Source organism: Taudactylus pleione, unplaced genomic scaffold (genome assembly GCF_031769625.1).
Source record: "Taudactylus pleione unplaced genomic scaffold, aTauple2 ptg000116l, whole genome shotgun sequence".
In the NCBI taxonomy this organism is placed as follows: domain Eukaryota; kingdom Metazoa; phylum Chordata; class Amphibia; order Anura; family Myobatrachidae; genus Taudactylus; species Taudactylus pleione.
This window is the reverse complement of record NW_028284518.1, coordinates 23,810,391-23,826,558: the sequence shown is the minus strand read 5'-3', so window position 1 is coordinate 23,826,558 and position 16,168 is coordinate 23,810,391. Positions and strand designations below refer to the sequence as shown.

Genomic DNA, 16,168 nt, shown 5'->3' with positions numbered 1-16,168 from the left:
GGCTGAGATACACGTTGCACAGGCAAAGAAGGAAGGCACTGACCCTTCCTAAATACCCCATGCCGTGCTGTTACTGGCCGGAAGGAACATGTGACTCACCAGGATTGGCCAGCCGCATCACATGGCCAGAAGGCAAGATGGCGGCGCCCATGCCAAACGGAACGGAGACGCCGCCAGGCCTCACCAGCGCAGAGTGACAACAGGGCCGCACAACAACGCGCGCAGCCAAAGCCCCCCGCCAGACACCAGCTCCGCCACCAGACAGCCCGCGCCACAACGACCTCACAGGTAACACCCGCCTAGCGCCATGATGAAATACCCTGGCCGTGACATTGTTGAACCGTTGCGACTTCTGCAAGATGTGTCTCAGATTTCTGGGAACAATCACAATTATCCTTTCTATAGATTTAATATTGATAAATGATTGTGCCTATGTATCAAAGCTTGATGAGAGATAAAATTGTGAGATATAAATCACCAAACAATCTGCTTCTAACTTGAAAAATTACAGTTTGGAGCTGAGTGGTTAATACTTTTTCTATCACAATTTTATCTCTCATCAAACTCAAGAAACTCATACAACTTTTGTCATCAACTTCACTTAATTTCTTACTTTTCCCTATTATAATCACTTGCATGTGGTATGTGTAATACACTGTCTGAATGAGTGTAGTTGTCTGTGGTATCAGTGCTTATACAGCAGTGAGGTCAGCTGAGGTGCCTCAGTAACAGTGTCTTGCTTTCACTCCATTCCAGAGATGATGATTTAAGGCTGCTTCTATGAATTACACATCCCTGTTACAGCAAGCCGCTTTCTGTCAGTTAAACTGACAGCAGAGATAAAAAAAAAAAAAAATCTAGTGTGTTAGTTTGTGTTGCACAAGCAACCACCTCTTTGCTGATGAAAGGCTTAATGCCTGCCAGCCGCGTTTTTACTTCAACTAATTTCCTCTACAACTGCCAAAACGGAGAACTTTTTCTATTAAAAAATGATCCTCATCCTTCTGTGTCTTTCCTGTGTCGCCTCAGCCTAATGACACCTTTCTGGAGAAGGGCCATGAATTTTCCATCTTCAGTGAAGCGGATGTTTTACCTAATTGTTCAAACATTAATAGATCAGTAACCTTGATTTTTTTTTCCTTGTCATTGATTCCCTTTGAATGCATGAAGAGCTATATTGTAGTGTTATTTCTGTTTTGGGAATAGGAAAATGGACTACATACAGGAGTAGTCTGAGAGACAGGCCCGCCAAGAGCCGCGGCGTGCCCGGGTAAAAGGGGTGTGGGCTAATCACAGAAAGCGTGGCTACGCCCCTTTGGTAAAAAAAAAGTTACGTTTTCCCCCACAGGCATAGGAGACTGCTGTGGCTGCTTCTCCCAGTGCAGCCCAGAACCCAGCAGCGTGTGCTGGGCTGCTGTGATGTAAGAGGGAGGGGAAACTGCTGCCGGACCCGGGCCCCCGCCAGGCCCCTCCAGCAAGCCCGGACCTGGATAATTAGTATCCGCTCCCCCCCTCTCGGCGCCCCTGCTGAGAGAACCGGGGCCTATTCATCATAACTAAAGATTATCTGGAGGTAATTAGGTTTAGAACTCTAATTCATCATTCCTCCTCTCTGTAAGTATCTATACCGAAAAGCTGTCATTTTTGCGATGACAGCTTTTCGGGAAATAGATACTTTTCCCTGCCTATACCTACCTTATAGCAGCTTTAATCAGTGCTGCACATGCGCCGTTCCATTCACAGAATGCGCGAATGCACAACACAGACTACAGCTGCGATAATTCTGTGTGTGTCCCCCCCCTCTCCCCACTTCATTTACCTGGCCGGCTGTAGCCGCCGACCCCAACCTCCCGCCCGACCCTGGTCAGCAACGGACAGCACGGCCAGGCAGAGGAAGTGAAGATTTGTAATTTATTTTTCAAAAATGTTTAAACTTTATTTTGTTCTCACAGCCGCAATGCTGTGAGAACACAGAGCAGCAGCCGGACTCTAGGAAGGGACCAGAGTGACGGAGGGAGCCAGCAGGGGACCTGCCCAGCTGAAAGCAGGTAAGTGTAATCCGCTATACGCCACCTCAGAGTGGTGTATAGTAACACCATCAAATTCCGAAAAACATAATTTTTGGAATTTGATGAATAGCATAATTTGTGGAAATTAATGCAGACTTAACCAGGAGATATCAGTGATATCTCCTGTGTTAAGTGTCTTCATGAATATTAAAATAACGGTAATTAAGGAAAATATCCTTAAAATCGTTATTTTAGTGTTGATGAATAGGCCCCAAAGTCACTTAATATTACAAGGGAGTCATAACCCTTTAATAATGGTATGAATAGCCCTACAAACATTGCAATTCCTTCTCATTTCATTTAGATTGACACAGTGAAGCAAATGTTTTTGTGTAGGTCACTAACTTTTTAAATAGCTTTGAAATTCAACTAATCATATAATGCATGTGATGTGCTACTTGACCTGACATTGTGCACTGATTATTTCCTGTTGAAAAAATGACCTTCCTCTGTAAACTCATCTGATCAGTTGTTAACATTCATGATGCAAAAATCCCATTCCACATGTATCTACTAAACTGTGCAATGCCGTTCTGCAGACAAGCATTTTATGAGCAATAGAAATAGATTCATGTTGCAAAGGAATGTTACTCAAGGAACCTCCCCACATAATGAAATCGCCAGTGTTACTACTTACCATCACTGGGGCTGAGGAGAGGAGGAGATTGGATGACATGGCCAGACAGGAATTGACATGTGAGGAGCAGAGCTACTACAGTTGCAGATGTGCAGCAGCTCCTCCTTGGCTATCTGCTTGTATGCAGTAAGCAGAAAGCTCTGCTGATTGCGGCCACACATGCATGGCAGCTCCGGCTGCGGTCATACAGAGACGGAGACACATGGGAGGTTTGTAGATACTCAGAACCCCCTTCCTTTGTGCACCACTCGTTAATATGAATATGAATACTGCAGTGCTGCACAAATATCTCATTGCATTAGCCAACATGATCTAGTTGATTTGTGGGTGGATTATTATTAAATTATTATTGGTCTTTGCAATTTTCGAACAAGTTGCAACATAAAGCTAGTTTTCAAAATGACTGTAAGTTTTGCAATATCTGTTGCTAACATAAACGTTAAACTTAAAGGTGATGATGCAATGTTGCATGCAAGTCAGCCGTAATTACTTCTACATTGTGGGCTTGATTCAGAGTTGTACGCAAACCCGATGGTTTGCATACAACTCAGATTGTTGGAGATCTGCTCTTGTGTAGTTCTCTCTGCGTCTATGGACGCAGTGCCCCTAAGCTGCAGCATGAGTGACATTCTCTGTGGTCTGGGGGTGGGGAATTGGTGACCCACGTTTTCTGGGAGTGGAGAGGCAAGGGTCTGTGTTTTCAGACACAGATATACTGGCCTAGGCTACTGAGCTGTGACAGCCATTCTGAGTATACTTAGACTCACTCAGATGGTCAATGCCGTAACTGATGGTCGCGATGGTGATTAGATGCTGTGTCTTTGGACGCAGCACTTGATTCTGCGATTTTGTCAGAGGGGCGTCTTTTGTCCTTAGATGGCATTAGCATATTTTAGCATTGCTGCTGCGTCCTAAGAAGCAGAAGTGATGCATGCAACTCCAAATCAGGCCCTGTGTGCGTGTAAATAAATGTGTATATTTGCACGTTATGCTGACTTTATATGCGGACCTCACCTATTCGTGTTCATATTTGATAACCCTCAACAGCAGCAGATACACCTGGAAACAGGCTTATTTACACTGATGTCCAGGTCTGCATAGAACAGTGTTGGCTAACCTTGACACTCCAGCTGTTGTGGAACTATATATCCCAGCATGCCCTGCCACAGTTTTAGCATGCCCTAATAGCAAAACTGTAGCAGTGCATGCTGGGTTATGTAGTTCCATAACAGCTGGAGTGTCAAGGTTAGCCAACACTGGCATAGAATGTATTTCCATCAACATGTCCTTTCCAGAAAGCTGTCCTCCTTCAGATACAATTATAGAATAGAAATAGAAATGGTGCCCCCACATATGCAACCTTTCTAGATTTTGGCAGATATAAATAATATTGTGTGAAACATAACACCTGTTAATGTTTAGAAGATTAGACACTTTTAATCAATCTAATTGCATCTGGCTTTATAGCTGTCACTCATGGGTGTATCTATAATGGGTGCAGGGTGTGCAGTGCAGGGGCCACACATCCTGCACCCATTCACAATACTTACCTCTCCACAGTGTCGGACTGGGGCATGAAGGGCCCACCGGGGAATGCAGTGGTAGGGGCCCATGCTTAAGGGGTGTGGTTATCCATCAGAGGGGGTGTGGCAAGTCACCCAAAATGCTTGGCTAATCAATAGGTGTAGATTGTATAGAAGGGAACCAATCACCCATATTGATCAGTGGTACTGCTCCACCAGATAACTGACCATCTAATAGAGTAACAATGTATAATTTGAGGTCTGGAACCTGACACCTTGAAGAGGGGGTGGGCCCTTAGGCTGTGGGGCCCACCGGGGATTTCCCCTGTACCCCTGTGGGCCAGTCCAACCCTGCCTCTCCATTAGTGCTGCAAATATCACCAGGACCATGGTACAAGTGCCATGTTTTCAGAGATCTGTTCCACAGATATCACCAGTAACGTGTAGATCAGGCATGTCCTACTCAAAATACCAACCGGGCCGAATATTCAAGGTCTAAGAGTGTGTGGGCCGCAAGAAAAAAAAAAGACTTATATGCAGTTTCAAAAGGTTTATTATTAATAAAAATGAATACAGAGCCCCTTATGCCGTGCCACTGTAGTTGTGCCTATTATGCAATGCTCCCTGTATTAGAGCCCCTTATGCAATGCCACTGTAGTTGTGCCCATTATGCAATGCCCCCTGTATTAGAGCCCCTTATGCAATGCCACTGTAGTTGTGCCCATTATGCAATGCCCCCTGTATAAGAGCCCCTTATGCAGTGCCCCCCAGTAGTGCCCATTATGCAGTGCCCCTAGTACTGCCCAATATGCAGTGCCTCCAGTAGTGCCCATTATGCAGAGCCCCCAGTAATACCCCTAGTACTGCCCCTTATGTTGTGCCCCTGAGCTCCGATCGCAGCAGGGGTTTGGGCTGCAGGATATTTGTATTTGGGCCCACACAATCGGGCCGCATAAAATGTTTATTTGGGCGGCATGCGGTCCGCGGGCCGCATGTTTAAAATGCCTGGTGTAGATGCATGTTTCCAACGCTCTATACTGCACTATAGAAATCACCAGGGAAACGGTGCCTACACCATTTCCACAGAGATGGACGTATGTGCAGCATCTTCTAACACCATAAAGTGGGGGATGAGGGTCCACACAGAGACTACAGGCGGGCCCTGCTCTCTCTTGATCCACCACTGTTTTCAATAATTACCTTGATAAATAAATTTAAGTAAAGAAAAATTAGTAAATACAAATATCAAACTAAAAAACTAAAAATAAATGTATTATTAGAGTTATAACAAAAAAATATTCCACAACACCTGAATTTTTTTTTTAATTAGTTAAATTTAAGTGATTATTATAATGAAGGGAAAATGACAGCTAGATAAAATGTCCCTGCGTTTTCTTTAGAGATGTGCACGAACCCCCATGTTTTGGTTTTGCCTAACCCACCCTCAAAGGTTTTAGTTTTTGAATTGCCAAAACCACCCTTAAGTGTTTTGGTTTAAGATCTGGATTTCTTTTAAAAAATATATAAAAATAAAAACAGCTAAAATCAATGTCATTTGGGCCTGTTTTGTTCCTATAGTATTATTAACCACAATTACATTAATTTCAAGTCATTGCCAGTCAATTTCGACCACCACACTACTCACAATATTATTTTCAGTTTTCACCCATATTGGCCAAAGACTGCAGCAAGCTAGCTATCTAAACTAAGTGACAGAGCAGCGGCACAAACACATGGCAGTTTAAAAAAGAATATAGCTCATCTAGGTAACATAGTGGCATTGCAGTGGCAGACAGGTTGGCAGTTTAATATTAACTAAATGATGCTATAGAATGTTTTCATTATTGAAGAACTACTGTAGATCAGAGGCCAGCACAGGTAAATGGAGGTAGAGTACTATTTAGTGGAGACCAGGTAAAGCATTGATTGATTGATTAGTGTTAATAATTTAACTATAAAACAAGTAAATCATATAAATGGAAGGCATTGTTAAAAAACAAGCACCCCAAATACCAATATGGTTTACTGATTGATTAATCAATTGATTCATTGATTGATTGTTTACAGAATATAACTATAAATAAAAAAATATATAAATTGAACAAACCATTAAAAAATAATACTCCAAATGAGATTGATTGATTAGTGTTAATAATTTAACTATAAATAAAAAAGTAAATGAGATAAATTAAAAAGAAATCTACCAAAAAACATGCATCCAAAATCCCAATGAGACTGATTCCTTAAGAGTTAAGGCAGAGTAACAGCCTAGTCAAATTGAATAATTAATTATATGATTTGATGATACTAGTATCTGTATCTGCTGAGAAGCTGCAGAAAACAGGGCCTATATACCTGGATGAGAAGCTGGTGATGGATGGCATTGCAAGATACAAAAGATCATGAATGCCCAAGTAAAGTACATTAATATACAGTACACTGCCTTGTCATACACACACAATCGTGGGAAGTTCAGGGTGTGCAATGAAAGGTGGTGCATAATGGAATTGTCCTTGGACACTGCCATCCACCCACCCTTATGTTGAATATTAAAAAGGACATGTACAGTTGAACAAACTAATCACTTGTGTTGTTAATCATTTTTACATTTGGAAGATGTCATTATCATCCTCACTCTCATCACTGTTGGTAATGGTAATATCATCATCACACAATATTAACTAATCCCCGCTGGAATCCACCATTACAGAAGTCTCTGTACTTTGATGTTAATATCGGCAACGGTCTTCCTCATAGAATTTGTAGTTCACCTTTATGAACATCAGTAGGTCTACATTTTTAGGAAGTAGACTCCTATGCGGATGGCTCTCAAGGTTCCCGGCTGTGCTAACCACTCGTTTTGAGTACACACTGGAGTGAAGGAAGCTTAAATAAAGTTGTCTCATCTTCATCCTTTAGAGTTGACTCATTCTCATCACCAGTGGGTCTCTTGGGAAAGATCAGTTTTTCATTTGCAGGAGAAACTGAAGCAGAAGACATTTTCGTATCGTCTTTGTGAGAATTGTTTTGGGGTACAGATGATAGAGGGACACCACTGTACACATTGAAGAATAACACACTATGCTAATTGTTTTGCACTAATGGCTTTGTTTTTTAGACACAGACAACATTGGCAATTGTTTTCAAGCACTTGGAAAAACAGGTCTTTGCGAGAATTGTTTTGGGGTGCAGATGATGGGGGGACACCACCGCACACATCGTACACTGGAAGGATAACACACAATGCAAATATTTTATACACTAATGTCTTTTAAACTCAGACGACACTGGTAATTGTTTGCATGCACTTTGAGGAATAGGTCTCTGTGAGAATTGTTTTGGGGTGCAGATTAAGGGTGGGACACCACCGCACACAGAATGTCACTCGTCTTAACAAACAACTTCTTGAAATACACAATATCATTTTTAAATTCAATTAGAAAAGACTAGAGTTTTTTATTTGTATTATACAACAGGAAAAAATGTGTTTACATTTTTTATATGTAACTTGGAAAAAACTCAAAACAAAGAGGCCTTTTTGGGGTGCAACAACCTCAAACACAGTAGAATTTTTTGGGGCAGATAAACAATATAGTATTCTGCAGTGATAGATTTCCTAGAGAAAAAAAAAGGTGCAGGTTCACTTTAGGATACAAAAAAAAAACAATCAGCAGCACCACACATACTGTACAGTAGGCTGTTTGTTTGCACTGCAGTGTGTGAGTGTGCAGCGTGTGTGACAAACACACATTTACTGACAAGTGACAATGGGGTAGATGTATGAAGCCCAGAAGTGGTATAAGCGCACGTTATGTGCGCTGATACCGCTTCTCCCCGATGTATGATCGGGGGTCTGGGCGGTAAATGACAGGGGCGCTATGTGCCCCTGTCATTATCGGCGCTGCTATCTACAAGATAGCAGCGCTGATAGCCTGGGCTATGTACGAACGGTCAGATCGTCTGACTGTTCGGCCGGCTGTACCTGTCGTTACCGACAGCTACAGCCTGGCGCTAGCCTATCCCCACAGCAGGGACAGCGCTGTCCCTGCTGCGGCTACCGACTCCAGGGCACCACGCGGGGATCTCGCGATACTTGCGAGATCCCGCGCATGCTCAGTGGAGCCGGCCGGGAAGAGACACAGTGCATCAGCACTAGGCTGATGCGCTGTGGTCTCTAGCGGGTAGCGCCGGAGGGGGGAGTTAACGCTCCCCCTCTCCGGCCAATGAGATGTTTATACATCTCATCGGTAGTGCTTCCTGCTTCGCCTCGGTAAAGAGGCGAAGCGGGAAGCGTTATAGCGGCACGTTAAGTGCCGCTATAATACATCTACCCCTGTGATGCCTGCAGTCACACTTCCCAGTCTCCAGATCTATCTACTATTAAAGTGTAATCTTAAACCTAAATGTAACTAAAGCCTAATGGCGCACTGGTGGCTTTCTAATGGCATTTTTTTAACACATTGCCTTACAGTGTTCCAGCCCATAGGCCCACACACTCTCTCTTACTGCTCCGACGCCGGCAAGATGACATTTTGCCTCGTTTTGGGATCTGAACTTGTTGGGAAGAACCGAGTCAGGGACTCGGAATCACTCGAAACCTAAAGTTTGGGTGTGTTCGGTTTGCTTTGAAACCAAACCGCTCATCTCTAGTTTTCTCCTTCCTTTTTGTGTGTTATTTTTATTTTTCCCATTGTTCCTGTTTGGATATTTCATAAACAAGTCACGATGAGTTCTTGTTTCCAAATGTATCCATCTGTCTTCATCTACAAAGAACATGAACTAATAGATCTGTGTTCTAACAGTATTGTGTAGGCCCGCAAAAATGTATACTGATATCTAATGAACCTGGAGCAATATTCTGAAAATAGGCAATAAAACCTAGGGGTATATTTACTAAAGTGATGGTATTTAGAAGTGGAGATGTTGCTCATAGCAACCAATCATTTTCCAGCTATCTCCTAGAAGGTGCTAGTAAAGTGTTAAGTAGAATCTGATTGGTTGGACAACATCTCCACTTCTAAAAACACTCACTTTAGTAAATTTACCTCATACTGTTTATTTATACTGCAAGTCATTCAGATCTCTAAGATGGTGTTATAAAAAATAATAATAATTAATTCTTAAGCATTAAGAGTAGTGATTCTTTATTAAATAAAATGTACATTGCTGCATAATCAATAATGGAAAACTTGATAACCGCAATAAATATTTTGATACAATTTATATTACAGTGTATTGCTATTCCATCCTAGAACAATAGCTTTCACAGGACAAGGTTACGGGGATGTGAGTGTGGGTCAAAGTGATGCATAGACTCTTTAGAGCATTTTGATATGTGGGTCTTTTGAAAACCCTTTATTTAATTGGCAGGTATGTTGTAAGAAATGTGTGTAAATTTCAGGTCTTTTGTATTTGTGCACACGGCGTTGTTTAGAACAATAGAGGCTATCCTACTCTAATGTACACATGCCAGGTAGTAACTTGACATTTTGGCTTCTGTTTCTAGAGACTTTATTAGATTAGGGTCCTCATGAATAAAAGTTATTTACATCCACTCCTTCAAAGTATTAATGCAGTTAACTAAGCTAAGCATTGGAAAACAATCTGATCCACCTCATTAATGCAGTTGAAAACACCATCTGGTTTTGTTGTTTCAAAGAAAAGGATTACAGACCATATTAAAAAACAACTCTGGGAAGTCTAGCATTACGAAATGTAGTTAGGTAAAAACTGCGAATAAAATTAAGAAGCCAAAAGAGGGAACATGGTAAACACAGTATCACACACCTAATAGGGGCACACATAATTAGAAGTCACATGAAAATATACAGCATTTAGACAACAAAGATAATGATCATTATTTTTAATAATGTATTTACTTTAGTCAGGGATTCAATGTAAATGTGTTTTGATAGCGAGGTTGACAAAATAATAAAATGGTCTCACATATATTAGACCATTTCTCATTTACATATTGCCGAAGGTATGTGTCAGTATTAGTGTTAGGTTTACGGTTAAGCTGCGGTTAGGGTAGGGTTGGGGCTCAAACAGTGTAAAAATGTTATGTTGACATACCGACGGTCGACATGCCATATGCCGACACAATGTCCATGTGAACAATCTGAATGTCTTTATTCAAACCCTGTTGACATTCTCGTGTCAACATTCTGAATGTCGACGTTTCATACCACATCCTTTTTATATTATTGTAGTTACAATATTGCACTGATGTTTAAAAATAATGTATCTACAGTAGCAAGCAACTAGGCCATTTATTGACAGATGGTGACATGATGCACACACTAAATAAAGCAAAATATATCTGCGCTCTTGCCCAATCCACTATGTGACTTTGATGTAAAGTTATGTTCAGCTATATTTATTTGATTACTTCATTAAGTGGGAGTGTTAACTGCAGCCGCTCACTGATGGTGACTATCATTGATGTGCAGCCAGTTTGTTGAGTGGTTGGACATACCAGCCTTGTGCCTAATTATGTTTGGCCTTTCTGGCATTCATTTGATCATTTATAAGAACTGGACTGTTCAGGCTCTGATTTCTTCTAATGGTTTGTTTCCCTCTCTAGTGTACGGTCCGGTGCCTCACACCCTTTCTGAGGAATATATAGCAATGCAAACCAAGAGGATGCTTGACATGAGAGTGAATCCTGTCTCAGGCTTTTCCTCCTACTGGGATTATGAGAAGAATGACTGGAAAAAGTAACACAACTCTGGCCTGATAAGATGCAGTATACATATAACAATAAAATACATATATCATGCAAAAATGTTTCCTTTGCTTTTTTGTACACTTACAGTAAGTACATGGACATAATTATCGTAGGCAGCTATGGGATATATAGCTAAGGGGTACCCACCTTCCCTCTCACAGCCCCAATGTGTATATATGTGAGCTTTAGACCATTGGGCGGTGCATGGCTGCCCTTACACAATGTGTAATGGGCATTATGGTGTGTGGAATAATGTAAGTCACTATACCGGGGACATCTGAGTAGTGCACTGCCTTATGGAGGAGCAAGGACAAACTCCAGGTACAGGAAGGGAGGGGGCGCAAAATTGCTGCCTTGCACTGGGTGACAGATATCCTAGTTTCGGCCCTGCTATGGGGTGCAGAAACGTGTAGCTGTTACACATGTCAGGAAGACATTGCACAAACTAAGCTCTGTATCACATGGTCACCTTTGAATGCTGCATATGTTTGGTTCCCTGGCAAAGGGTAAGTAGGGGGAAAAAATCTATGGAAAATGATTAAACTCACTAACGGTGTATTAACTCTGAGTTACACTTCAAATCACAACCAACGTAACTTAACATCGAAGAATAAAGACAGGAACACAGTGCTGACATTTTAAAATGTTTTTAAAATGTTATCTACTGTATAAAAGTGGAAATTTGTCCTTCTGTCTTTCTATACAAATCCACAGTTTACAAGCCATGATCGTGAAATTTTACATACGAGCGTATTAAAACACACCGAAAGCAACTGAAAAAAATTGAAATCAAAATTAATTACTGTTAAGTGTTAATTAATGAAAAACCATTATTTTTGCACAGCATTCGCCCTCTACAGGTCAGGGACGGAATTACAAAAGGATTTAGCTTATCTACTATTTGTTCTTTTCTATCTTCTCTACTAAATCGAAATGAATTACTGTTCATTTTTAATTAATTAAAAAACAAAATTTTTGCATAGCATTTGCCCTCTACAGGTCAGGTATGGAATTATAAAAGGATTTAGCTTATCTACTATTTTTTCTTTTCTATCTTCTCTACTGTATCAAAGTGAAAATTTGTCCTTCTGTACTTCTGTCTTTCTATACAAATCCACAGTTTACAAGTGAAGATCATGACATTTTACATACAAGCGTATTAAAACATGGTGGAGGCAACTAAAAAAATTTTAAATCGAAATTAATTACTGTTCATTTTTAATTAATTTGAAACCACAATTTTTGCTAGACGCTCATTGTGGGGCCTCACGGCATATGGATAGGGCCTCGGACCAAGCGTTTTGTGTTGTCATGTTTTGTCATGCTCTTAATGTTTATTATTGAAGAGAGCTTTAGCAGGCTTTGCCAGCATTCTCAGCTATACCAAATTATGCAACAACATTTACTTCTTTCTTCCAACTGTGTCAAAATTATGACTTTGCAAGGACCCTGCTGTACTGTGAGCTGGCAAAATATTACACATGGAATGTTTCTCCCAAAGTTTTTCTGCGCAGAAAATAGGGAGTCGCTGTAGATGGTCATCCTGGTATCAGAGCAACAGAAGCTCGGCCATATTTACACTGTACATCCTACAAATTTTGACTGCTTCTACCGCCGAAGTTTGCTTTACACCGTTACAGGTCGTACTTCCTTCGAAGACCTTAGGACTGTTGATGGAGAAGTTTGTCACACTTTTCGTGAGGCCTGCCTAAGGAGAGGTTAGGTGGAGTATGATGTGTAAACAAACATTATTAAAATCCCGGGCAACGCCGGGTACTCCAGCCAGTAGATAAATAATAATGAACCTGATAAGGATACTCAATTTAAACCTCTATACGCTCCTGCCTATACCTTCTAAAACCTGCCTATGCCTTCTAAAATTGATTCAATTTGCGTACGCAGTCATACAGTAAATAAATGCCTTCAGACTTTGAGAAAATGTGTTTCCAATGCACAAAGGTTATTATTCAAGCAAAGTACAGATACTTACAAGCTGTGATCTAAATACAATTTAGCGCAAAGAAATTATACAGACCCAAGGTACAGTTATACATACGCACGCGCTCTGGGACCAGTTACCGGCATCAACAGGAAACCTCCGTCAATCAGCAATCAGCAAGAAGACTCCAGATTGGGGTCGGAACACATATATATATACCCTTACAGAAATAGACAATACAATAGAGAGGTTTGTTGTGATCCCATTGGTTCTCCATCACGGTGCTTCTGTTATGGGACATTTAACAGGTCAATTCAAATGGACACAGACCAGCCTCTGACAGCCTTTTGTCCCCATTTTCCCGCCTCATGCAAATCTAAGCTGTTAATTTTACAAAGTACATTTTGGTGTTTTAACTCTCTACGATCCATAAGTTGAGAATGCATGTTGTGATCTTCACACTGAAGATACCGGAAAGCTGATAAGAAAGTGTAGATCAGTACAACACCAAACACGATTTACTTATCATGTATTAAACCTTAGCTACCAAATAGTCTCTATTTCACAGCAATAGTAATAAATAAATAAACCCTGAATATCACATTTTGAAGCTATGGAACCTATTACGTGAATGTGCAGTGTGTATGTATTAGGGGTTTGGGAAAAGACGCTAGTTAACTTGGGGCAGATGCGTACGCATGAAGCTAATAAACAGCGTTCTCATGCAGGATATTATGCATTCGCTAATGTGAATCATGTTAAATACAGCGCAACTGTGTGTATTAATGTGTGTGTGGGGTATGGTAAAACATGCAATCGCAGGATGCTAATAATAGCATCACCATATGTACACTGTGTGAGTTTAGCTAAAATGGCACTGGGCGGCCATTCGCAAAATGGCGTCTTGCAGATCTCATTTTCAAGATGGTGTCTTGCGGCCATTCGCAAGATGGCGTCGTTTCGATCTAATTTTAAACTGATCTTGTCTCAGCCAATTATCCAGCTTCAACAGTCCACCATTTGATAGCAAACAACATGCTATCATACTCTGATTTTAAAATTAATTTAGGCTTACATTTTGATATATTATTTAATGTTATTATGGGATGGCACAAGGTGGTTCTTAATCCATCAATAATGTGTCTCTGGGAGGGGACATAAAACTACCATTATACGCACACCGCGGATCTTGAAAGATCATGGGAGTGATGTGGGGATGCATCAATCCTATAAAGGCAGTCTTGAGGGGGAATAGAGACTTACATTATTTGAGGTGTTTTTTTAAATAACATTTTAATAATACATTTTATGAACGTCTAAATATAATACATTATATGATGGTATTTCCTAGTTCAGGGTTGTAATGCAGTTCCATATTTACTTCAGTATTCATATTGTCATTACTGACCACCATCATAATTTCGTTCTTTTGTTTTACCTTATCTTTACATTTTCCACACTTCAACACAGTAGGAACACACTGGACACATATGCCAATTACTATGATGATGACCAGTATAAGGATCAGGAGTTTACCTATGCTTGCAATCATTTCCTGGACCCATTTCCCTAGGCCTGAGAACCATTTCATGGGGTTCATCCATGAAACCCATTCCTCTACCTTCTCCTCTACTTCAGCCACTGAAGCGTTATGGTTCTTTCGAAATTCCCATTTTAGCTGCAGAATTTCATCCATCTTCCGGTCTATCACCTCCTTGGGGTCACTGGTATCATTGGTGACATAGGTGCAACACTTCACTCCAAATTGGGTGGCCAAAGTTACGCAGTACCCTCCAGTGACAGCGGTTAAATAATTTAACACTAGCCTGTGTTGCACCAGTTCTTTCTTGTACGCTTGCAATTCTCTACCTGTATACCTGAAGGTGTCATCATACATCTCGGTGATATTATCTATCAATTTAGCAAGATCCTGAATATATCTAAAATTTAATGTACCCCGAGTGATCCTGGTGGGATCCAGTGCTACTAAAACTTGAAAGCCAGTTGTCTCGCTTATTAACTGAGTGGCTTTATGCACGTCACCAGGTATCATATTTCTTTTGCTTCTGTGTTCATACTGCGTGTGAAGATATGGTGATGGTGTGTTTTTATGGATACCAAGCATTTCAACATGTGTGAGGGTCATAACCTCTGGGACTGCTCTTCCCAGGTAACACAAACCATCAGAACTCGGGGAGAGACACTTATACACTTTTCTTCCACATATAAAATATACATTATCGGGGAGAACATAAGGAATAGTATGCATCATTATCATTAAACACATTTCCCTTGCAAATAATCCTATCTCAGGTTCTTCCATCTGATACATGCAAGTTTCTGGTTATATTATCTTAGCACAATATCCATCTGGTACCTTACCAATAATTTCTTTGGTGGAACTCAATGTATACCGATACCTAAAGTGTCTCCCATTAGATCTAATTGAGCGTAACAGATCATGATTCATAGACTCATTATCAGCTCTCAGTGAGAAGGTCATCGTCTGATTATTCCCCGTCACTTCCCAACTCCCTGGTTTATTGGGGTTGGTTATGTTTAAACACAAAAGTGATCTATCTACTTGGAATTGACAGAGTTTGAAATGAGGTGGTTTGGATGAGAGGAATTTTCCATCCAGCATTTTCCCTTTTTGCAATTCTAAAATTTCCGTGATACAGTTCTCATCAACTAGGGACCCACAAAGCTCACAAATACAGGAATCTTCAGACGATAAACCTCCACACCATCCCCGAGTGTATGGAATAGCAGCTCTCTTAACAATTACAGTAGTAGTATTGGTCAGACACTCCCCTGATTGGCATAGCACTCCTCCTCCTGACTCCACTCCTTCAGCACTGCCATCAGCAATCATCTCCTCTATCGGTCCCCCGTCACAGAAACCAGAAATTCCCGAACCAACCAGAATGGTGAAAACTCTGGAAGAGAATATGAAAATGAACACAGCATGCCAGTCCATTGCCACAACAAGGACCTGCAAATTTCTTTTAGCTCAGGTATCTCACTACAACCTTTTATTCCTCCCGGAACAAGCTCACGATCGACAGGTCCATGTTATCAGCCTTGTCTCCGCCTTGTTTCTCCACCGGTTGGTTGACCTTTTTGCAGTGAGTGGAATGGACCCAGGTATCTCTCTCAGCCACCTTCAAAGATGTGGTACTCGTCAGCAACACCTGGTACGGACCTTCCCACCGATCAGTTAAACAACCTGAATGCAAGAAATTTCTGATCATAACATATTCTCCTGGT

The 16,168-nt window shown here is 41.0% G+C and overlaps 1 protein-coding gene across 1 annotated transcript in view; it reads left to right on the top strand.

Moving 5' to 3' along the window:
- The window catches only part of LOC148524832 (cytochrome c oxidase subunit 4 isoform 1, mitochondrial-like), a 124,219-nt gene extending 113,261 nt beyond the window's left edge, over positions 1 to 10,958 (top strand). The window contains exon 5 of the mRNA XM_088471809.1: positions 10,816 to 10,958. Within this exon, the coding sequence (XP_088327935.1) occupies positions 10,816 to 10,952 (137 nt within the window). The 3' untranslated portion in view covers positions 10,953 to 10,958. The remainder of the gene's footprint in view (positions 1 to 10,815) is intronic.
- Positions 10,959 to 16,168: the final 5,210 nt, after the last annotated feature.